The sequence below is a fragment of the Phalaenopsis equestris genome, unplaced genomic scaffold (assembly GCF_001263595.1).
Source record: "Phalaenopsis equestris unplaced genomic scaffold, ASM126359v1 Scaffold000050, whole genome shotgun sequence".
NCBI lineage: Eukaryota > Viridiplantae > Streptophyta > Magnoliopsida > Asparagales > Orchidaceae > Phalaenopsis > Phalaenopsis equestris.
In genome coordinates, this window is record NW_018164492.1 from 557,984 (window position 1) to 583,022 (window position 25,039).

A 25,039-nucleotide genomic window follows, 5' to 3' on the forward strand; every position below is an offset into this window, starting at 1 on the left:
TTCTTACATGTTCTCACAACAAATTTTAACATATGGATTGGCCAAATCAAGAAGTAAATGAAGTATATGGATTTAAATCATCACAACTTCATCCAACATTAAAGATCAATACTCTCTACAACTTTCATCCAACATTTAATTACTTATCATTTTAAGAAGAAAAATAAAGAAAACTACTTAGAATCCATGGAGAAAACAAAACCACACTTTAGTTTAAAAGTAGAAATCATTGTCAAACCAACAACAAGTCTCAATTAAAACCAAAAGAAGTTTAAAATAAAAGATAAAAACTTATCTCAAGTCCTCCACTAAACTCTTGAAGTTCCTTTGAATCTCTTTTCTTTTACAATACTCTCAATATAAAACTGAATTAAAAAAAAGAATAAATATGTGGTGCCTGAAAATCTCTCCAAATAACTCCCTAATTTTTGAACTTTCAAAACTTTCTAGTGCTTTCAGGACCTCTTTCAAAGTCCCAATCTTCTTTCTTTTATAATTCTCCAAACGGTGTCTTGGTATCTCTTCAAAATGTGTCTTGATTCGATGTATTTCTCCAAGAAATGCATCCTTTTGCAATAATTTTCGTCCATGGTGGTTGTAACCACTTATTAAGCCAATAGGTGCATCAAAAATCTCTTCAAATTTTACAAAAACCAAATTTACTCGTCCAATAACTGCCACTGGTGCTTAAGCGCGGGGCCTCTGGCGCTTAGGCACAGCCTTCTCTGTTTATCCGGCGCTCAGGCGCCAAAATACTTTTGCATATTTTTCACCTATTTGCTCCAAATTTGATCCTTTTTCACTTCTTTAAGCATTTTCACCTTTTTACCTGTACCTGAAAGGAAAAAAAAAACACAAAAATAACCAAAAATAACTTCCATTAAAGCACAATATCTCAAAAATAAGTATAAAATGTGTCTAAAAATACTATATATTTTAGGCGTATCAATCAATAACACTGTTGAAGACTTTCTTGGACCAAAAGAGATTATAAGTCCTTTATGTGGGTGATCTTCTTTTGTAAATTAGGTTACATATTCTTTTCCACTCTATAAGATTTCAAGTTAAACCCTTGGCAAACATGATCCCTACTTTTTCTTTTTTTGTTGGAATAAACTCATATGATTTTGGACTTTTATTTCCTGTGAATTTAGTTATATTGAAATCCCTTGGGTGATGCATCATATGAGTTGTTGATAAGTAGTTTAATATCATCTTGGGACGACTTCTTTTGTGACTCAGTAGACTTAGGGTGTTAATAACCTTAGACGATTGATCCATAGGGTCCTGAATAAGTTATCTCTACTCATCTAAGAATTTCTTACTTACATATTGAAATACCTATTTAGGCCGTATCTTATCTATTTAACTTATCATCATTCTCATTTTCAAGGCCTCTTTTGTAGAGAGGTGATTATCTGTCAAGTTTTGGTATTTAACCATCTGTCTGATAGTCTAATTTAGCCTTAACATTAAGAAGTTTCCTCTATTGAAATGAAAAAATCTCTTTGTTGGCCATTTAGTTAGGGTTTATAAAAAGCAAACACAACAACTTTTATCGAGAGACTTTCTGCGCATCCCCCATAACGTAATTGACCATAGTGATACGTCATCATGGAGTCCTTATGAACCTAAAATAAAAATAAAATTAATTTTACACTAATTTCATATATAAAGGCTATCATAAGTCTTTTCTCATATATTTTCTCATGTGGAGCATGATATGAATTGCTTTTGATCACTTCTCTCATATTTATGTTATAAGGAGCGCTTTATGATGATATTTGTATCCACCCTTTTTATATTTCTTAATAATTGTTTGATTTATTTCTTTTTTCTCTCATTATATTTCTTTTGAAATATAGGTTGTTTGAGAAGGGGGATTTAAAAGGGGCAAATATAAAGAAATAAAAAAAGGGGGTGTGACAACATGTATGAGCATAAACAAATATTTAGGATTTTGAAAATTATTTTTTATGTTCCAAATGCTAGAAGATTAAAACCATGGTTACTCTCAATTGACAACTTACATAATTTAAACATTTTTATATGCATTTTTTTTATGAACAAAGAATTCATAAGAAGCTTATCTTGCATTCAAAATTACTTAAAATTAAAAAAAATTTCACTTTTAAAAAAAAGTTAGTTTCTTAGTTTTTAATGTGGATTTATGAAACTAATACTATTGACTTTTAACTTTCCATACCCTATTCTATATGGAACAATTTCAAACTCATTTTTGTTATATTACTTACACAATACACGCAAATGTGTGAGCGCATGAAAGATTGAGCAAAAAATTTGCATCGATATAGAAGAATCAATGGCATAATTGTAAATTTGAAGTTAACACTGATGAAAAGATCTTAGTCTAGATCAAATTCTATATCACATGTAATTCTATTTAATTTGCATTCTATATTTTTTATAAAAAAAAATAGATTTAATAGCATGTGCCTGTTGCTTGCTAAGTGTAGTAACTCTATCATTACAATAGTGTCGCAACGCTAGACAACAAAATCTTAGTTTCAGTGCTAGAGTGTATTTTGAGCTTGTTTCCTTAAGTTATCATATTATTTACTATTTTTATTGGTTTCATCTTTATGTTGTATTGTTACAACTATTAAATTTAGTTAAGATGCACAAGATTGAACATGCACGCTCGTATCATTTAATCCTCAAATAGAAAAACAACCAAAAAACTTGGAAAATAAAAACATATAAAAATCAATGAAAAACCCTAAGTATGAACTTGAACAACTTAGATCTCTTAGAGATTTTATTAATCCTATGATAGCAGTAATCCATTAGAGTATCACTAGAACTACCATAAAACCACAACTTTAAACCTAAATACGTCATTATTCAGATGGTTCAAAATAATTAATTTGGAGGCTCACTTGTAGACCTTAATCTTCAAATAACTAATTTTTAATAAATCTATGCTATAATTATGTGTAATGATATCTCTGATGATATCGTTAAACTTAGATTATTTTCATTTTTTAAGAGACAAGGTTAAACATTGAGTTAATTTTTACCTCTGGCATATATAACTATATGAATAAATCTAGCACAAAATTTAGAAATGATACATATATAACTATATGAATAAATCTAGCACAAAATTCTTATCTAAAGAGTTTTTCAACCCTTTTAGAGTACAAAATTTAGAAATGATGTCACATCATTTACATAATTAGTAAAGTCAATCTATGAAGCCTTGGAAAGAGGCACACAAATACATCCTAGGGTGTCAGAGACACACCCATCTTGAGAAGAGATGCAATCGAGACTCTTAGAGTAGTGCTAGAGTCCCAGCGCTGAGATCGTGTTGCGCCCATGACTAGCTACCCCTAGCACACCCATGTCAATATGATGCACCCACAATGAAAAACTAACCAATGTGGGTGTGTTGTGGAGTGATCCACCAGCACATGTTACCTTTAGTGCTTCCATGCCACTTGGCAGTGCACCCATGCCACTAACAATCTGTGGAACTCCCATTTGATTTCGAAAGCTAAGCATTGTGATAAAAAGTGATAAAATGTTGTAATGACTGGTAGATTCAACTTTTACTTTTTCTTCCTGCTATATTTTATGGAAATTATTGTAAAATATTTAAAAATTTAAGTTTGGGGGAGGAAAAAAAATAAATTTCAAAATTAAACTTTATTTGTCCTAAAAGAAACTATAAATAAATTTTACTTAAAAATTTTTTATTTTGTTATGTAGAGTTATCTTAAGTTTATTAAAATTTTAAATATAGAAATGCAATAGGAAAACTTAATAAAGTCTTTAGTAAAAATGATGAAACTAAAGTTAAGATTTTTAATAGAAAATAGTAGGGAAAAGATTTTACTATTTATAGTAGGAAATTGAATTTTTGAAAAATTAATGATTGTTCGAATAATATTTTTTTAAGAATTTAAAGTCTAATAAAAATTCTTTTTCTAATACTACATTTTAAGTTAAGGATAGAAAATAAGTTTTTAACTTTTGATAAGAGAGTGAAATTCAAAATCATTAAAGACCTATCCAAATATAGTAATCCTCATATTGAAATGTGTATTAAAAAGATTCTAAAAGAAAAGAAAAAGAAAAGAAAAAAGAAAATATGTGAAGAGAAGCTTAAGGATTATGACCTAATTAAAAATTAATTTCACTTTAATCTTTTTAAGGAAGAAAATTTAAGATCAATCTTAAAATTAATTTTAGAAAGTATTAGTAGAATTATTATCTTTAGAATCTATATGTTTTGAAATTAATATTTTTCTAGGAACCGAAAGTTTGGAAAAATTTCAATTATTTTTGAATTTAATGGAAATTTATTATTCTTAAGTTTAATACTAAATTTTTTTCTAACTTGGACCATAACATTTCTAGAATAAAATTTTAATGTTATCTTAAAGAAACCCACTAACATAAATCAACATATTTTTAAAGTTGTAGTGTTATTTGAGGACAAGTAAATTTTAAGTTTAGGGGAATTAACACACCTAAAAATTACCTACTTTTTCATATACATTATACACTCATTTTTAATGATATTGCACGTTAAAATAAGATATTTGTATTTTTTTGGTTTTAGGTACAAGAGATGGAGTTTTTGAGAAAATGGAACAAAAACAGTGCAATTTGGAGTAAAATCAAGCAAGAAAGAAAATTCTGACATGGTGCATTTTGATATGTCTTTCTATGTTTAATCACTTTTACATTTATCATTTATTTTTTAATGAAATTACATTTTAAAGAAAAGCTATTTTTATTTTTATCTTGTAAGCATAGCTCTTGGAGCGGATTGAAGCTGAAACATGGTGAAATGGAGCGAAACGGGGGTGCTACCAGCTGTGTGGCCCCTAGGCTCCAATCTCGCCCAGTTCTGGTGCCATGGCGCCACATTTTGTCTCCTAGGTGACAGAGATGGTTTCAGACGGGTTCTAGACGCCCCAAGGAGTTATAAGACACCTTTTGGCACTTGGAAAGGCAACTTTTGGCATTTTAACTCTTGGAATCTTCAAGAACATCTAGAGGTCATAAATAGGAGTAAAAGATGTAGATTTCTACCTTTTCTGGAGAGATTAGTGATACACCTAGAATATATAGTATTTTTATACACATTTTTATATCTATTTTTGAGATATTGCATTTTAATGAAAGGTATTTATGTGTTTTTCTTGCAGGTACAATCAAATGGATGAAAAATGCTAAAAAGAGTGAAAAAGAGTCAAATTTGGAGCAAAAATAAGGAAAAGTACAAAAATGAACTAGGGCGCTTAACCGCCCAGTCTGATACTGTCTGATACTAAAGCGTCAGGTACCCTGCGCTTAAGCGCCAAAAGTAATTACTTGATGATTTATTTAATTGATTTATTTAATTGGACCAGATTTTTGAAGAGGTGTTTGAAGCAACCCTTGATAAAAACGTGATGATAAAAATGTGAGAAATAGTTCATGGACAAAAAAATTCAACCAATTGACTTTTGAAAGGAGGCAACTTCTAGAAGATTCATTGAATGGAGACATATTTTGAAGAGACATCAAGACGCCCCTTAAATTTTTATAAGAAAAGACTTAGATAGGAAAAGTTTTAGATTTTCAAGAAAAAGAGGCCAGCCATCCATCAAACTTTACAGCCCACCGTCACCGCCCTTCGACGCTGCCACCGCCGACCACTTTTACTTTACCGCCACAGGCCACTTTCCTTTTATTTTAAGTGTTAGTTTGTATTTTCAGTGAAAGAAGAGAATACAAAGGAACTTCAAGTCATTTGGTGAAGAGGATTTGAGATAAGTGTTTATCTTTATGACTACAATTGATTTTAATTTAGATTTCTTCTTTGTGTGAATGATTTCTACTTTTAAACTCATGTGTGGTTGTGTTTTCTCCATGAATTCTGAGTAGTTTTTTATATCTTTTTCCTTAAAAAAGATAAGTGATTAAATATTTAAAAGGAAGTTGTGTGAAGTATTAAACTTCAATGTTGGAAGGAAATAGTGATTTGAATTGGTTGAGCCTTGAAAATGTTAAAGAAGTTGTGAAGATCTTTTCACTTTGATCTTAATTTACTTTCAATCTGACCAATTGATTTGTTAAAATATGTTGAGTTTTACAAGTAAAGCGAATATTCCATCCAAGATTTAGGGAGGTCATAGCTTCATGTGATTGAGTGCAAATAAATAGAGAAATATAATTATGTTAGCCCCCAGGTGGAGAGAGAAGTGGGAACTCTTGAGAGAGAGCTAGTATCTTCCCCACCTAGCTGGTATTCAAGACTATTAAAACTATAGATTAGCTAATGTTCTTTACAACATCTTTAGTAAGGGTAAAGAATATTATTACTCATATTTGACACAACACATTTAACATACTTCCACAATAAAATTTCAATATTTATCACTGATTCATGATAATAAAAAAGATATTTTATTAATATTACCTTCATCCTGCAAGTATTTTAGTTAAGTTATTTAGTTACTTACTTTATTTTCAATTATTCAAAATTAAAAAAAGAATTGAACTTTCATTCTTATTTTAGCATCTTAAGTTTAAGTAAGAATATATTGCTCCCTGTGGGATCGATTTTCGGGACTTAATCAGAAAGTTTTATATTACTTGATAGCGATACGTATACATGCGTAGTATCTCATATTGAAATATTATAACTGCATTCTTATTTGCTTCATTGTGAGAAATTTACCTAGATTTTGCTTTGGATTAAGTGTCTGGCTTTGTTGTAAATTATGAATATCTATTAAGGAAATTAATAGCATACATCGCATTTTACATCCATCTATACCGAAGAATCGACACCAAGTTTTTGGCATCGTTGTCAGGGAGGAGGATAAATATAATAGTAATTTGCAAAAATATTTTCAAAAGAAGTTTTTAGAAAGCAAAAATTTTTTTTAGTAAGTCTTATTTAAACTTTAAGCTTTATTTTAGGAATATTGTAGTGTCGTTTATATATAAGTTTTTGTTTGTGTGTTTTTATTTTTCACTTTATTTTATTTTATGTGTTTTATAGTAATGCATGCGTAGTTCAGGTTCCGTGGGACTTGTACTTTACGATTCTGAATTAAAAAGAACTATTAGAAAAATAAAAAAAATTAAAATTACGAAAAAGTTTCAAGAAATGTCAAATCAAAATAATCAAAATGTTGAAGAGTTTAGATTCTTAAGAAATTATGCAGACCCTACGGTGGATGAACTTCATTGTAGTATTCAAAAACCTGTTGTAGTGGCTAATTCATTTGAGCTTAAACCTGTTATTATCCAAATGGTATCAAATAATCAATTTGGGGGAGCACCAACTGAAGATCCAAATTTACATCTTGCTAATTCTTAAGAATTGTGTGCTACATTTAAATATGATGGTGTATCAAATGATGCTATAAGACTTAGATTATTTCCTTTCTCACTGAGGGATAAAAATAAGATATGGTTACATTTGTTATCACCTGGATCTATCAAATCTTGGAGTGATTTAGCACAAAAATTCCTTGATAAATATTTTTCACCATAAAAAATTGTGAAGCTTAGAAATCATATTACATCTTTTAGTCAGTTTGAAGGGAAATCTATTTATGAAGCATGGGAATGATTTAAAGAACTCTTACGAAAGTATTCACACCATGCTATACCAGATTGGTTAATAATTTAAACTTTTTATAATGGATTAGTTGGATCTCTTACATCTATTATCGATGTCGTTGTTGGTGGTTCATTAATGTCAAAACCATTTCATGACGCTTATGCTTTAATAGAAGAGATGACTACTAATAATTTTTAATGGTCTTCTGAAAGGGTAAATATTAAGAAAGTAGCCAATATTCATGAAACTGATGCTTTTGCCAAGCTAACAAATCAAGTTGCTACAATTTTAAGGAAGTTATACCATTTTGGAATTAATTTTTCTCAACCAATTCCTATGATTGAAGAAAATTCATTAGGCCAAATGGTAGATTCTCAAACATCATTAGAAACTTTGAATTCCATAAATAATAACAAGAATAACCCATATTTGAATTATTATAACCCAGGTTGGAAGAACCATCCCAACTTCAACTGGAACAATGCTTCAGGCTATAATAATCAGCAATGGAGGAACAATCAAGTAAACCCATTGAGAAACTGGAACAATCAAGGAAATAGTGATTTTAGACCTACTTATCCTACAGGTTTTAACAGTAATCCACAATTTAAGGAGAGGAAGTTTTCTATAGAAGAAGTGGTGTTACAAATGAGAAATCAATTATAAAGTCAATGAGCTACAATTAGAAATATTGAGAATAACTTGGGACAAATAATAAATTCATTAAGTAATAGATCCTAAGGAACACTTCCTAATAATACACAAATAAATCTGAAAGAGCAGAATAAAGAGCAAGTAAAAGCCGTTCAACTCAGAAGTGGAAGAGAATTGGAAGGTAGAATTCAAAAAAAGACTGAAGTAGAGAGAGAAGAGATTGAAGAACCAAAAGAGGATGCTCTGAAAGGTTTAGAGAGATCTATTTCTCCACTTAAAGTTGATTTGAAAAAAACCATCACCTTCATTTCCTTAGAGGCTTCAGCAACACAGGTTGAAAAAATAATTTTCAAAATTTATGAAAATTTTTAAGAAGCTTACAATTAATATTCTATTTGCTAAAGCTCTAAAACAAATGCCAAATTATGTGAAGTTTATGAAGGATATTCTTAACAGGAATATGAAGTTTAAAGATAATGAAACAGAACTGTTGCACTTATGAAGGAATGCATTGCTATAATTCAGAAAATGTTTCCTGAAAAGCTTAAAGATCCTGGTAGCTTTACAATTCTATGTGCAATATTAGACATATTTTATGGGAAAGCTTTATGCGATTTAGGAGCAAGCATCAACCTTATGCCATTATTAATATTTAAAAGATTAGGATTATGAGAAATAACTCCTACTACTGTAAATCTACAGTTATCAGATCGTTCAATAGTTATAGAAGATGTTCTAGTGAAAGTGGATCAATTTATCTTTTCTGTTTATTTTATTGTGTCGGATATGGAGGAAGATAAGGAGATACCTATCATTTTTGGGAGACCTTTCCTAGTCACAGGAAGAGCAATTATAGATGTGCAAAACGGAGAATTAACTATGTGCATCAATGATCAAACACTTACATTTAATATTTTTAAATCAATGAATAATATTTTTAAATACCCTGCAAAAGATAAAGATGATGAATGTTATAGAATGGATGTTATAAGACATTTATGTGAATGTCATTTCAAAACAAATTAAGAAGAGAAATTTGAGATGAAAGAGTTGGAACACGAGCAAGAAGAGGAATTGGATCAATATGAAGATTTATATAAAGAAGATTCAAATTATGTTCAAGAAAGTTTTGAAGTTTTGGACGCGATAGAAAAAGATACATCTGTTTATCCATCAATTGAAAAACCTCTTGAGTTTAAGTTGAAGTTGCTTCTTGAAAATTTGAAATATGCCTTTTTAGGTGATTCCTCTACATTACCTGTTATAATTTCCTCAAAATCAACTATAGAAGAAGAATAGAGTTTGATGAAAATTTTAAAGAGTTATAAGAAAACCTTTGGATGGACAATTGCTGATATAAAATGAATCATTCCTTCAATTTGTATGCATAGAATTCATATGGAAGAGAACTGCAAACCCAGGGTTGATTCTCAAAGAAGATTGAATCCTATTATGAAAGAAGTTGTTAAGAAATAAATTTTAAAGTGGTTAGATGCTGGAATTATCTACCCTATTTCAAATAGTGCATGGGTTAATACAATTCACTGTGTTCCTAAGAAAAGAGGTGCGACTGTGACCTTGAATAGACATAATGAGTTAATACCAACCAGACAAGTCACAGGACGGTGAACCTGCATTGATTATAGAAAATTAAACCTCACCACTAAAAAAGATCATTTTCCACTGTCTAGAACAAATGCTGGATAGAGTAGCTGGGCATAAATACTTTTATTTTCTTGATGGATATACTGGTTATCACCAAATATAAATAGCTTGAGGATCAAGAGAAAATAACTTTTACCAATCCTTATGTTACATTTATTTTTAAAAGAATGCCCTTTGGTTTATGTAATACACCTGATACATTTCAAAGATGCATGATGACTATTTTTTGTGATTTAATTGAAAGAGGGATTGAAGTTTTTATGGATGATTTTTCAGTGTTTGGAACTTCATTTGACCCATGTTTAGAACATCTATCAAAAGTTCTTAAGCACTGTGAAGAAACAAATTTAGTCCTTAATTGGGAAAAATGTCAATTTATGATAGCAGGAGGAATAGTTTTGGGACATCAAATTTCAGAAAATGGTATGGAAGTAGACCCTGCAAAAAATTTAAGTGATTGTTAATTTACCTTACCCAACAAGTGTGAAGAAAATTAGGAGTTTTTTAGGACATGCTGGATTTTACAGACGATATATTAAAGACTTTTCAAAAATTGCTAAGTATCTATGCCATTTACTTGAAAAAGTTGTAATTTTTACTTTTGATGAAGAGTGCCTAAAAGCTTTTGAATTATTAAAAAAAATCAGTCACTACACCAATTATTGTTTCACCAGATTGGGAAAACCTTTTAAATTATTGTGTGAAGCTAGTGATTGTGCTATTGGAGTTGTTTTAGGACAAAAACATGAAAAGATTTTCAAGGTTATCTACTATGCCAATAAAACTCTTAATGAAGCTCAAATTAATTAAACCACAACTGAGAAAGAGTTATTAGCAGTAGTATATGTTTTTGATAAATTTAGATCATACTTAATTGGAAATAAATGTATAGTGCATCAGATCGGAATGCTATTAAGTGTTTAATGAAAAAGAAGGATGCAAAAGCAAGATTGATAAGATGGGTTCCTCTTTTGCAAGAATTGATTTTGAAATAATAGATAGGAAGAAAGCTGAGAATCAAATTGTTGATCATCTGTCGATCATCTGTCCAAGATCATCTGTCCAAACTTGAATTAGAAAAACCACTATGTTTTGAAAAAGAAATTAATAAACATTTTCCAGCTAAAAAATTGTTCATCTAAAAAATTGTTCAATGTTAACGAGTGGTGTGTTCCATAATATGCCGACATTGTGAACATCATTGTTAGTGATATTATATCATATGAAATGACATACCAACATAAGAGGAAATTTGTATATGAAGCTAAGACTTATTTTTGGGATGACCCATTTTTTTATAAACAAAGAAAAGATCTGATTATTCGAGGATGTGTACCTTTAGAAGAAACATATAAAAAAAACTTATGAAATTATCCAAAAATGTCATAATTCTGATTTTGGGGGACATTTTGGTGTTGATAAAACAATATACAAAATTTTTCAATCTGAATTTTGTTGGCCTACAATCTTTAAAGATGTTAAGGCTTATATCAAAACTTGTGATCGATGTCAACAAGTAGGCAATATTTCTAGGAGAAATGTGATGCCCCTCAATTACGTGTTATAAGTTGAGATATTTGATGTTTGAGGATTAGATTTCATGGCACCATTTATACCATCTTTCAAAAATTTATATATATTGTTAGCAGTAGACAATGTATCCAAATGGAAAGAAGTTGTTGCTTTACCTCGACGTGATGCTCAAAGTGTTGCAAAGTTTTTAAGAACGAATATATTTTTTAGATTTGGGATGTTGAGAGTAATTATAACTGATGGGGGAAGTTATTTCAGAAATGCAATAGGAGAAATGGAGAAATTATTAAAGAAATATCATATTAACTATAGAATTACTACTGCTTATCATCCTCAGACAAGTGGTTTAGCTGAATTATCCAATTCTGAAATTAAAAGAATATTGAAAAAAATTGTAAATCCAACTAAAATGGATTGGTCATCTAAACTTGACTATGATTTGCAGGCTTATAGAACCGCATACAGAACTTCTATAGAAATGTCCTCATACAGGCTAATATTTGAAGGCTAATATTAGGCTAATATTTGAGAAAGCATGTCACTTACCAGTTGAACTTGAGCATAAAACATATTAGGCGATTAAGGAATTTAATTATAATTTGAAAGGTGCTCATGAGAAGAGATTATTGCAATTGAATGAACTTGAAGAGATAAATAGTGAATCTTATGAAAGTGCTAAGATTTACAAAGAAAATATGAAGATGCGGCATGATCGGAGGATTCTTACTGAAAATTTTCTGCCAGGGCAACAAGTTTTGCTTTATAATGCAAGGTTATTTCCACATATACTTAAGTTAAAATGGATGGGCCCATTTATTGTGATGAAAGTTTATCCCTATGGAGCTGTGGAGATCAAAGATCTTAAAACTGATAAAATATTCAAAGTGAATGGTCACATACTGAAATCCTACTTTTTAGGTGACCAACTTAAATTAAATGATTTTCTGATGTTGGATCAACCAGAATAAACACTGGTTACATTGGGCTAACGACGTAAAACTAAGTGCTCAGTGGGAGGCACCCCATAGTTATCTATACGTTTGTTTTTATTTCTATGTTATTGTGTGTGATTTAGAAAAATTTTCGTAGTATTTTGACCATATATTGAGTTAGTGATTATTCTAAGACCTTAAAAGATGACTTAGACATGTTAGAACAAATTTTTGGATGTTAAGTTGTCCTATGCTAAATTGAGCACTGACGCTTAAGCGCTAAGATCCGGTGCTTAAGTGCGATAGTTAAAAAACATGTGTGAATTTGGTTTCTAGAAGTTCTAACAGTGAATTGGTTGGCTTGAACATGTGAGAGCAGTTATACGACATGCCTAGGAGTTATGGGGGAGGTTAGAGCCTATTGAAGACTATAAATAGAAGGGTTATGTAAGGATTTTTATCACAATTCAATTATAACCCTAAATCCTAAGTGAAATAGAGAAGTTTGGAAAAATGTCTTCTTGGGAGAGTGATTTCAAGAAGGAGGAAGCAATGAGAAAGAAGTTTATTAATCAAAGTGTGCAAAAGATGTATAACGGTTTCCTAACCGTTAGTATCGAAGGAATAGCGTAAAAAATCAGTAAAATTGAGGCTAGTGTGGCTTCAATTGAAGTGAAAGTTATGGAAGTTAACACACATCTGGATATAACGAGATGGCAACTTAAGATGCAGTTTAGCCATACCAGTTTTATAGAAGAAGCATACAAGGTAATGTATCTGAAGAACAAGTTAAGAACTGAAGAACAAGTTGATTGAAGAAGATTCAACCAGAGTTATTAATCATCATCCGTTCTTTCAGATATACATTCCAAATGTTGAAGGAGAGACTAATGATAGGTCAAAAATTGTTCCATCAACTAGGGAGTGGAATTAAATTTGTGATTTTATGTTTATTTGTTTAGTGTTTTTTAATGTTAAATATGTTTAATGTGTTTTTATATTATGTTTGTCTAGTGTTTATGTTAGGAATTTTTTCATCCGAGACTATTTGGATTGAGAATTTATGTATTTGAAAGTGTTTGTAATCATTCATGAATTAATATAAATGTTTTGTTTGTGTGAAATTTTGTGTTATTTAGTGTTGAATTGAATTAGTTTAAATTGGTCAATCTTGAGTAAAAGGAGAGTTAAGAGGGAAGAAAATATTATATAGAATGTTTTGAGACCATAGAGGGTTGGTTGACTTAGGCTAGAAGTGCATTTCACTTAAATCAAAAAAATCAAAATTTGTGCACTGGAGCTTATGCGCTAAAACCCGCGCTTAAGCACTGCCTAAACCGAGAGACAGGCGCCTAAGCACCGAACCATTCACACTTAAGCATCGGTTCACGAAAACCTGTTCGCGAATGGTTTTAAGTGAATTTTTGGGCCAAAAAACACCATTAACTCACCTTCGCTCGCCTTCTTCCTCAGTTTTTCACAAATTAGGAACTAGAGCATCACATATTTTGAAGATTTCTTGGTGGATTCAAGCCAAATTTATTAGATTTGATCTTCTTGAGGTAAGAGCTTCACTTATAAGTAAAAAATTTTTATTTTCACCATGTATTTTGAGTACATTCATGAGTTGCCCAAAAATCACTATTCATGGTGAAAATTTGAGAAAAATTGATGGAAAATGCATAAATTTGTTAGTTTAAGCTTTTAGAAGTTGAGTTTAGTAATTTGAAGTTGATTTTGGAATTTATTTTGAATTTTATATATTTTTATAAAAAATGACACCAAGAATGAAGAGAAGCAAAGGAAAAGCTCCATTCAATTCAAGTAAATTTGTTAGTGCTATAGCTCATGATCGATATAGTGATGCACTGCATTCAAGGAATTAAATCCTGAGCGATGTTTTAAAAATCTGGGAGGAGTTGTTGAAGAGTTGATTATTAGCCGCCAGTGGGAGCGGTTATGTTATTTTTCTGTTATCGCTGTGATTTCTGTGGTACGAGAGTTTTATGCTAATCTGTCAGAGGCTGATGAGGAAGGAGTCATAGTGAGGGGGAAGACAACATCATTTTCTCGTAAGGTAATTAATCAGTTTTATCTCTTGCCCTCGAGTAATTTGTGTTTTTATGCAAACTATAGTCCTACTGAGGAGGAGCTAGACGAGATTATTTCATCTTTGACTGCTGAGAGAGGATTATGGAAGATTACAAATGAAAAAAGAGTAAACTTCTCTACTTCAAAGTTGGATGACACTGCAAAGGCATGACTTTATTTTATTTCTGCTCGTCTGCTGCCTACAAATCATTTGAGTGAAGTGACTCGAGAGAGAGCAACTTTGAACTACTGTATTCAGCAGTCCAAGCCAATTGATATTGAAGGATTGATTTATGGAGTTATTACCACTTATGTTATTGCTGCTACTACTGCAGGTTTAGGATTCTCATCCTTTATCTTTTCATTATGCGAGCAGACTGGTGTTAGATATGACAGTTGGGAGGAGATCTTACAGTCGCTGAAGCCCATTACCAGTGTGAATGTGAAGACTTATTCACTTCATTCTATTTTTGGTTGGAAGGGTGGATTCTCCAGTAGTTCAGCTACCTCTACTACACGAGCTTCTACTTCACATGCTTCTACATCACGGGGTCAGACTTCTGGTTCTGATACTCAATCACAGCTTATGAAAAGGATATTAAATAATGTTATTTATACCAATGAAAAAGTAACAAATTTAGAACATTTTGTAGAGCATATGGATGGGTATATGAAGAGAAATAGTGATTATGAGGGTGAATTCAACATAGCTATGGAAAACCTTATGAGAGGGAACCAGGATGTTGTATTTTCTCTGTACCCTAGATATCCACCATATGAGCCTGCAGCTGTTTTGAGTAGTGATGATAGTGATGCAAAGGAGGGTGATGATTAATTGGGATCTTTAGTTTTGTTTTATGTTAGTGTATGTATTGTTATGAACTGTTGTTAGTGCAGTTGTTCTATACTTTTTGTTATACTTCTAGTGTGATTATTGAGACTGCTTATTGAGACTGCTAGTTTTTGGCTAGTTTTTGTTATGTTGAGACTGTTTTGTTTCGTACACCTACTGCAATTTATTTGTGTCTAGTTATTATGTGTGGTAGTAATTATTTTAATTGCGTGTAATATTTAGTTAGTGTTTGTTGAACTTAATTCTGGAATCTTAGGAAGGTTTAGAATTTAGCTAACTTGCTACTCAAAGCTGCATGTTTAAAAGTTTCAATTTACTACAAGTTATTTTTTTTCTTTATGTTGCAGTCATGAATGTTTGTTAGTGTGTTTATTTACTTTTATGTTATACTCCACTGCCTAAAAGTCTGATGAATCTCTGTATTTTAAGAAAATTAAAATTTGATCAATTAAATTTTTACTCCTATTTTTTATTTTTATACTTCATATTTAGGATATGAAAATTCCTACAAGCATGTTATAGTTAGTTTTCATTCTTGTTTATTTATATATGATGCTAAAATGTTTTATTTTTCTTAAAAATTTAAGTTTGGGGGATGATAAATTTTAAAGAAACTTAAAAGTTTATTTGTTCTCAGATGTATTTCAAATAAATTTGATTTTGATTTGAAAAATGATTATGTATATGAAGTTATATTAGAGAAGTAAAATTTTGATATTAGAAATGAGTAAGAGAATTTAGTTAAAATTTAAAGTAATGAAGAAAAATTAAAGTTAAAAAATTTTTTAGTATGAAAAATGCTAAGTATTGTGTAACTATCTTTAGTAAGAAAATTGTATTTTTGAAAAATGATAGAAATTTAGAATTTTGTATTTTCAAAACCTAAATTTGTTTTATTGAAATTAATTTTCAAAATTATTATTATGTTCTTAAGTGAAAGAAAAATATGAGAAAAGTGAGAAATTTCTTCTTCCTACATTTCCTAGAAGAGGCTACAAGCGATTTGCTTTGAGAAAGAGTTTCAGATAAGTGTTGTTCGTTTATTAGTGTTGTATGAACTTCTATTTATATAAGAAATTTGTGTTTTGTTATATCTTTCTCATGAAGTCTGAGTAATTTACTTTATCTTTCTCCCTACTCTGAGATATGGTGAAATGAAGGATAATATGGATGTGCCAACATTAAAATATAAAATAAATTGTGATGAACTTTCAACTCTGAACTTAATTTACTTTTTTGTATGGCCAATAGAATTGTTAATATATGTTGTGAAACATATGATCCGGGAAATGGAGTATGAGTTCTACAATAGAGTAAGGATCACATTTGATTCCATGAAGGAGAATTTTGTTCATGGAGTTAAGTTTAAATAAATAAGGAAATATACTTTGTTGGGTGTAGAATTGAAGAATCTTTAGAGTGACATACTAAAATCCTCCATTCGGACTTAGTGTTTAAAAAATAAAGCGAGAGTTAGCCTTCAAGTGAATGGAAGTGGGACCTCTTGAGTGGGACCCAATATCCTTCTAGCCTAGCCACGGATTTAGGGCCTAAACCTAATTTGTGTGTTTTTCTTGCAGGTACAATTAAATGGATGAAAAATACTAAAAGGAGTGAAAAATGATCAAATTTGGAGCAAAAATGAATTGGGGCACCTAAGCGCCCAGTCTGACACCTAAGCGTCAAAGGCCTAACGCCAAAGCACCAGGTACGCCGTGCTTAAGCGCCAAAAGTAAATACTTGATATTTGATGATTCATTGAATTTAAATGAATTTTTAAAGAGGTATTTAAAGCAACCCTTGGTAAAAGCTTGGGAAATATCCCATAGACATGAAAAGTCAATCAATTGGCTTATGAGGAGGCAACATCTAAAAGATTCATTGAATGGAGATGCCTTTTTGAAGAGACACCAATGCACCCCTTGGATTTTTATAAGACAAGACTTAGAGCTTCCAGAAAAAGAGGCCAGCCATCCATCAAACTTTACAGCCCACTGCCGCCGTCGCTGCCGACCACCTTTATTTCATTTTATGTTATTTTGAGTTTTAGTTTGTATTGAAGAAACTTCAAGAGTTTGGTGGAGAGGATTTGAGATAAGTTTTTATCTTTGTGACTACATTTGATTTTAATTTAGACTTCTTATTTGTTTGCATGTTTTCTACTTTCAAACTTAAGTGTGGTTGTGTTTTCTCCATGAATTATGAGTAGTTTTTTTATCTTTTTCCTTAAAATGATAAGTGATTAAATATTTAAAAGGAAGTTGTGTAAAGTATTAGACTTCAATGTTGGAAGAAGTTGTGATGATTTGAAACATTGCACTTCATTTACTTCTTGATTTAGTCAATTAAGATGTTAATACATGTGAGAACATGTAAGATACAAAATGGTGTTGTCTCATTCAACAGAGGGTTGGAATCACATATTGATTTCATGAATGATAATATAATTCATGGGGTTGAGTGCAAATAAATAGGAAAATATATTTAAAGGGTGTAGAATTAGAGGACTTTAGAGTGACAGGGTAAAGCCCCCAATTTGATTTTTAGTTTTAGGTTTTGATACAAGTTGTTAGCCCCCAGGTGGAGAGAGAAGAGGGAACTCTAGAGTGAGAGCTAGTATCTTCTTTACCTGGTCGGTCTTCAAGACTATTAAAACTATATATTAACCAATGTTCTTTATAACATCTCTAGTAAAGGTAAAAAATATTATTGCTCCTATTTGACACAACAAATTTAGTATACTTCCACAACAAAATTTCTATATTTATCATTGATTCATGATAAGGAAAAAATATTTTATTAATATTGTCTTCATCTTGCAAGTATTTTAGTCAAGTTAATTAGTTGCTTACTTAATTTTCAATTATAAAAAAATTATAAAAAAATCAAACTTTCATTCCTATTTTAGCATCTTAAGTTTAAGTAAGAATATATTGCTAAGTAAATTTTGTTATATAAAATTAATCCTCCTTGTAGGATCGATATTCGCGACTTAATTAGAAAGTTTTATATTACTTGATAACGATACGTATACTTGCGTAGCATCCCATATTGAAATATTACCAACTGCATTCTTATTTTCTTCATAGTGAAAGATTTACCTAACTTTTTCTTTGGATCAAGTTTTTGACTTTGTTGCAAATTAAGAATATTTATTAAGAAAATTAATCGTATACATCACATTTTACATCTATCTATATAGAAAATCAGGATCAATTAATGCGGGATTTTGAGAGATATCTGTAAGAAATTGTATGAGCTTTGCGTGGATCAACATGAGACTTTGTTGGAAGAATTTTCATTTTTCTTTCAGAGAGAAAATCCTAAGTATTGTGTTTTTTATTATCTTATAATTACTGTAAATACTTATCTAGTGAATTTGTTTTGATTTAAATAAAGTTTTCGATTGGGTTTCCTCCATGCTAAGTGAGTAATTTTCCTTAAAAATCTCTCCTTGTGATGAGATTTAATCATGGGTATGATTAGAATTGTTTAAGATTTCTCTTATTCCATACTTTTGATGATTCATTACTTCGTAGTTAGTTTACATATTTGATCTGATCAATTGATATGTTAAAATTTGTTGTGAATCCATCTCAACTAGTAGGAATCACATTAATCTCATGGGTTAGAAGGTAAGTCATGGGTTAGTGCAAATATATAGAGAGATATGTTTTGATGGATGTAAATTGATGATTATATGGTGACAGGCTAGAACCTTTATCAATTTAAGTTAGAGTTAGAACATAAGGACTGATTAGTCCTATGGAGAGGACCAAATGGGTAATCTGGAAGTGAGAGGCTAGAACCTACCCGACATAACAAATGATTTAAAAACTTACTTTAGGTTAGTCAACGTTCTTTATGTACTCGGGAGAGTGTAAAAAATATGTATGCACAAAACTGTATTTTGTCCTTTAAACATTTGATTCGTACACTGATTATGATCTTATTTCAAGGGGAAAAGAGATTTTGATTATATAAGAACTTTCCAAGATTTACCCAGTCTCCTTAGATTTGATTTTTTTTAATTTAGTTAACTTCAATTTAAGAGTAAAGTAGTAAATTTAGGAAAATCAAACTTTTCTAAATTCCAAACTAAAACCTGATAGTAGTAGACTAGAATTAGCCTAATGTATTTCTTATCTTGCTTCTTTGTGGGATCGATACTCTGAGTTTTAAAGAAAATCCAATATTACTTGAAACGATAGCATGTGCAATATAAATTAATTTTAAATTCTACAACATATCTATTTTGACACTAAAATCAGGTCAAATTTTTTGCAATAAAACTAAATAACTACGTAATTACGGTCATGTCATAGTTTATGAGCAAATAGACAAAAGATTCATTTAAAATATGTGATTTAATAGGTTGGTCATAATAGGTTGTAACTTGAAAATTATCATCCATTAAGATGCTAGATTGAAATTCGATGATTTCAAGTAGAATGGGAAATCAAGTGCCATATTTATAGATCACTAGAGTCGATCTTGAAATGTGAGAGTTGTAATGATTTAAAAAAAAATGAACTTTTCAAACAATATGCACACAAATAATTTACTGAAAGTAGGAATGAAGGCCACCAAAGTGGTGCTGACTAGTCTCAAACAATAGGCAAAGCTCGTTGTCTCTATACGCCTTTGTATACAAACAATTTAGTGCATGAGAATGACATATGGCTCCATGAGACGGGCCTATCCAATTCGGCCTAATTTGTTATGATTTAGCTTGATTGGATAATTTCAATTTTGCTTCCCAAGTGCACTTATAAGATTCCACAAATTTTACTTGAGTTTACGGGCCTATCCAATTCGGCCTAATTTGTTATGATTCAGCTTGATTGGATAATTTCAATTTTGCTTCCCAAATGCACTTATAAGATTCCACAAATTTTACTTGAGTTGAGCTTAACTAGCATTGATCCAATCACATACTTATAGAATAAAAAATTAAATTGATATTCTACATAAAAGAACAAAAATACTTCCAATTTTTTATTTTTCTTTGGCAATCAAAACAAATATCCTCTATTATTCACCATTCACGCACGTGATCATTTATCAATGAGGATGTCCTGCTTAGTGATGCCTAATATCTACGGTCCGGATCGGATGAACGAATGATCGGACGGTTATGGGCATTTAACTAACAACCACACGGGCCACGTCCGTCGCATCTCGGCAAACTCCCTACGGCGAACCACACGCGCCGTCAACGCCGTCATGGCGGACGCACGCTCGCAATGGTGGCAATCTGATATTACCAGAACCTAATAGGGGTAATATGGTCATTTCGCTAAATTAGCACCGTCAATATTGAATTTTTAGGGTATTTCTACGCGGCACTCGCTACCAGCCCGATTTTTTCATCCACAAAAAAGCCATAAACTACGAATTCGCCATCCTTGAGGCATAAATCGGAACTTCGGCCCCCATTGACGCTCTCTTCTTCCTTCCTCTTTCCGCTTTCCTCCTGTTTTTCCATAGTTAGAGAGCGGGATTCGCGAAGGGTTTTCCGATATTTTTATTTTTTGCTTGTCGAACCGATCGGCAGCCGGTGAAATCGCGGCGTTACGTAGAGGGAGGATTCCGGCGAGTTATGCAGGCGGATCAGACGGTGCTGAGCCTGAGGCCTGGTGGTGGCGGCAATCGAGGCAGCAGACTCCTTGCCCCCCGCTTCGATTCGACAGTTTACTCCGGCGCTGGCGGTGTTGCGGCCCTCAGCTCGATCTCTGACGCATCTGTCTTCCGTGCTCATGGCGGCGCATCCAAGGTTATCTCATATCTAGTGCTGCTTTCGACCTCAGTACTAGCGATTTTCCCGTATTTGTCGTCTTCTGCGCTTCCTTGTTCGCGATACCAATTCGGGAGTGTCCAAGTTTGTTTCTTGATGGTCGATCTGATTGAGTTAGTGTTGAATCGGGTAGATTTATTGAAAGTTGAGATCTTGATGACATTTTTGGAGCTTCATCCTCAGTCTGATTGCTTGAATTTACTATTTTTTTGTTTAATTCTGATCCACATATGCTTTGAACCAATTCTTGGAACTCGCTTGATGACGTATCTTCATTTAACATGATAAAAAACAATAGGATAACTCTTTCCGGCGCCATTGGTCGAGTATTTACATCCACCTTTTGAATCCATGGACTTTCTCTTAAAGATTGTGCGCATGTGATCTACGTTAAGCTTGTAGTCTGCACTTTTGGATGGTTGTTTTCTTGATCATGATCCCCTGTTTCTAGACTGGACCTTTTGAAGTTTTTGCCGATTTTAATCCGGAGATAGTTACGTTGCTGCCAGTTTGGTTTTTGACAATTTGAACCGTGCAGTTATGATATTTTTCATGTCCACTTATTGTGCTGCCTTGTTGATTTATTTGTGTTTAAAATTTTGGATGTCATTCAGTTTTTACCTTCTTTTGCAGGGCGGAGAATCAAGGTTTGAGGGGCGTGAACACATTCGCTACACTCGGGACCAGTTATTACAACTTCGTGAGGTACAGTTACTTTCAATGCCTAAAAGTATGAGCAAAACTGAGTTTTTATCCTTTGTTTTAGACAACAAAGGAATATAAAAAAAATTCTGGATTTTGGTTAGAAAAAAAAGCTAGCCATCATTGATTTGTAAGAGAGACTAATATAGTCATATATGTATGTATTATATATTTTGATATTATTTTAATATGTAAGCTGTTGGTTCAGTGAAAGAGGTGAAGAGGTCTGCAAACAAAATTGAGTTGATTTTTGTGTTTTTTCGCAAGATGGGTACATATATGTGCGTGTGCATATATAGTTTTCCAGTTAGGGATGCTATTTTGTTATTATTTAAATGATCGTTTTTGCTGATTATTGTTCAATTCCATAAATAGTTTCTGTTCTAACCTGAACACATCACTTTTTTTTATCTAAGCTATTCTCTATTGTTATTTGGTGGAATTTGTTGAAATTAGCTTCATTGGACCCTTTAAAATGCGTGATTAGCTCAGTTTTAGCTGGAAACTTATTTGGTAGTTGCTTGATAAAGAGGCAATACTTTTATGATTCATAGTTTGAAAAATGAGGTGGAAGAATTTTTAATTTATTTTTGATGTTATGCTTGTCTGTTTTTTGTCACTTGCTTTATTTCTTATGTTCTTATTGTTTCTTTTCTTCCTGTATACTTGATTTGAAGTTAGCAGCAGCCATATTGTAATTTTGGATGATATTTATTTTTATGTTTTTATTGTTTTTTTTTCTTGTTTACTTGATTTTCTGTTAGTTGCAGTCATATTGTAATTTTGGATCATATTTATTAAATCCTTTTATTTATTTCCAATTTTTTTACTTGTTGTGACCTTTGGAGCAGATAACTAAAAAGTATTATGTTGAATTTTGTTTTCATGCATTCCTTCAATACAACGAACTTATACTTTAATAAATGCTTTGCAATGCCTCTTTCAGATATCCTTTCTGGGCCCAATGAAAAAATAATACACGTAATGTAGTTTTTTATAAATAATTATGATAAAAGTTTGATTTAAAATAATAATTCTTATTAAATCATAATAATTCAGGATAAAGCATGATGAATCATTTTTAAGATAATTAGAGTTACAGGCATAAGGACTCTACCATTTATTCTGCTTGGCTAAACTTTCCTTTCTGCATTATCTTCAAGGTTGTTGAAGTTCCTGAGGATATTTTAAAAGTAAAGAAAGAGATAGATGCTGAACTTCATGGCGAGGACCAATCTTGGGGTGGCAGTGATGCCAATGTGAGTTATTGTGCCACCTTTTCAATTATTGTATGCATATCTGAATTCCATTAGATGTTTTATGAACAATTTTTTTAATTTCATATTTTATTTAATTTTTTTTTATCTCTTATTTAAGATTATTATCTTAAAATGCAGTTGCAAAGTCAATTTCAGAATCGCTATTATGAACCCGACAATCGAGATTGGCGTGGCCGTTCAGGACAAGTGCCTTCAAGTGGAGGGGAAAGGTCATGGGATTCTATACGTGAAAATAAAGAGTCAGTTGCATCAAATATAAGGCAACAGGATTCAGGCCAACTTTGGCAGGAACAATTGAGCTCACAATTTTCTTCCCAGATTCAAGTCTCCAAAGGGGTAAGAGTTAGTTTTTAGCTGGATATTATATTAACTTGTTATCCACTTTTGTGATCTTTTTCATTCTGAGTCTGTAGGCAAAGATTAAATCGAACTGATTGGATTATCTTGATCATGCTATTCTTTAGTTTAATTAATAGATTTTAACCATTTATGTCTAATTTCTTTTGAGTTTTTTCTTTTTTTTTTAAAATTTACTTAATGTCATAATGCGGTATTTCTTCTTGATGCTTATTTTGATTTGGCATATTATGGGTTTCTGAATCTAATTAATTTGTAAACTTGATATAGTATATAAATTAATGCTTGGTGTATGTGAGAATAACTCTACATATGCATGTATTGAATGTACTTCGATGATCATGTTGATATCCAATTATTAGCTTTAGAGAATGTTATTTCTCTCACGTGATTTCAACCAATAGAACTATTTTCTATTATATTATTTCTCTATTTAAATTTTTTGTTTTATATTAATTTTCATACTATTTATCAATTATTATTTTTATACTTAAAATATTTTTGTATTACCTTTATTTTATAAATCAAAGTTGCATAATATGAAACTTACATTACTTAATGATTTATTTTTAATTTGCTACAGTTTTTTTTTTTTTTTGTTTTTTTTTTAATTTGCTATAGTTTTGTTATGAGATTAGTTGGGTCTTACTGTCTTCTCTTAATTGTTTTATATTTAAATGAAGTTATTTACATCTATTGATCCTTATAACAGTTTGTTCCATTTGTTTAAATTATTTCTAGGTGCATGAACATCAAGTTGATACCTTTTTTGTTACACTTATCTCATAGTTTTCTTAGCAATAGTTGCTTAGCTTCATTTCCATGGAGTAATTACATGGCTGTCACATTATTGATTTGGAAGATGTCACTCCTTAGCAAAATAGGATAGGTTGAATTCTTCTTAAATGTGTCATCAAAATTTTATAATAATTTAATTACTTGTCAAACTTGTAAAAAAAAAGGATGATAGGTGGCATGTTTATTCTTCTTAAATTTCTAATTTTATTGTATATTTCATCAATCAATATATTTATATGCATTGTTTATTCTCAAACAATTCATATAGTTAATTTTAAACTATTCAAAAGGCTTTTCTATTTAAAATTCTTATTAGCATTTCATGCAATCATAGCTACCCATTGAGAAACTTTTGATGCATGCTGTTGTTCAAATGATCTTTAACATTCTTTAAATTGTGTTTTCACTTTTACTGCTATTAATGAGAAGAACAATTTAGGAGTAGAAAAGTCTATCTTCCTCCCTTTATTTATGTGGATGCGTGATGTTTATATTTCTCTTTTAATGTCCATTAATAGTATTATATAATAATTTTTTGGTATCAGGCATATCTTGGTAAGGGATTAAGCCCAATTTAGTTTTAATTTAAATTTGATATTGACAGCTGTGGTATAGCCTTTTGTTATGTTATTTGATTTTTGAGGTAGCACACGTACCATGGTGTCCAAGTAGGGCTGTCAATTTGGCTCGTTGTTCGTGAACAACTCGTGTTCGGCTCGTTAAGCAGCTCGTGTTCGGCTCGTTCGTTAAGCCTAACGAGCCGAACACGAACAAATTTTTAAG

General features: G+C 31.2%; 1 protein-coding gene across 1 annotated transcript in view; it reads left to right on the forward strand.

Annotated features, from left to right (window-relative positions):
- Positions 1–20,732: 20,732 nt before the first annotated feature.
- LOC110019121 (eukaryotic translation initiation factor) overlaps positions 20,733–25,039 on the forward strand; it is an 18,713-nt gene continuing 14,406 nt past the window's right edge. The window contains exons 1-4 of the mRNA XM_020716696.1: positions 20,733–21,098; positions 21,753–21,824; positions 22,985–23,080; positions 23,219–23,437. Coding sequence (XP_020572355.1) covers positions 20,925–21,098; positions 21,753–21,824; positions 22,985–23,080; positions 23,219–23,437 — 561 coding nt within the window. The 5' untranslated portion in view covers positions 20,733–20,924. The remainder of the gene's footprint in view (positions 21,099–21,752; positions 21,825–22,984; positions 23,081–23,218; positions 23,438–25,039) is intronic.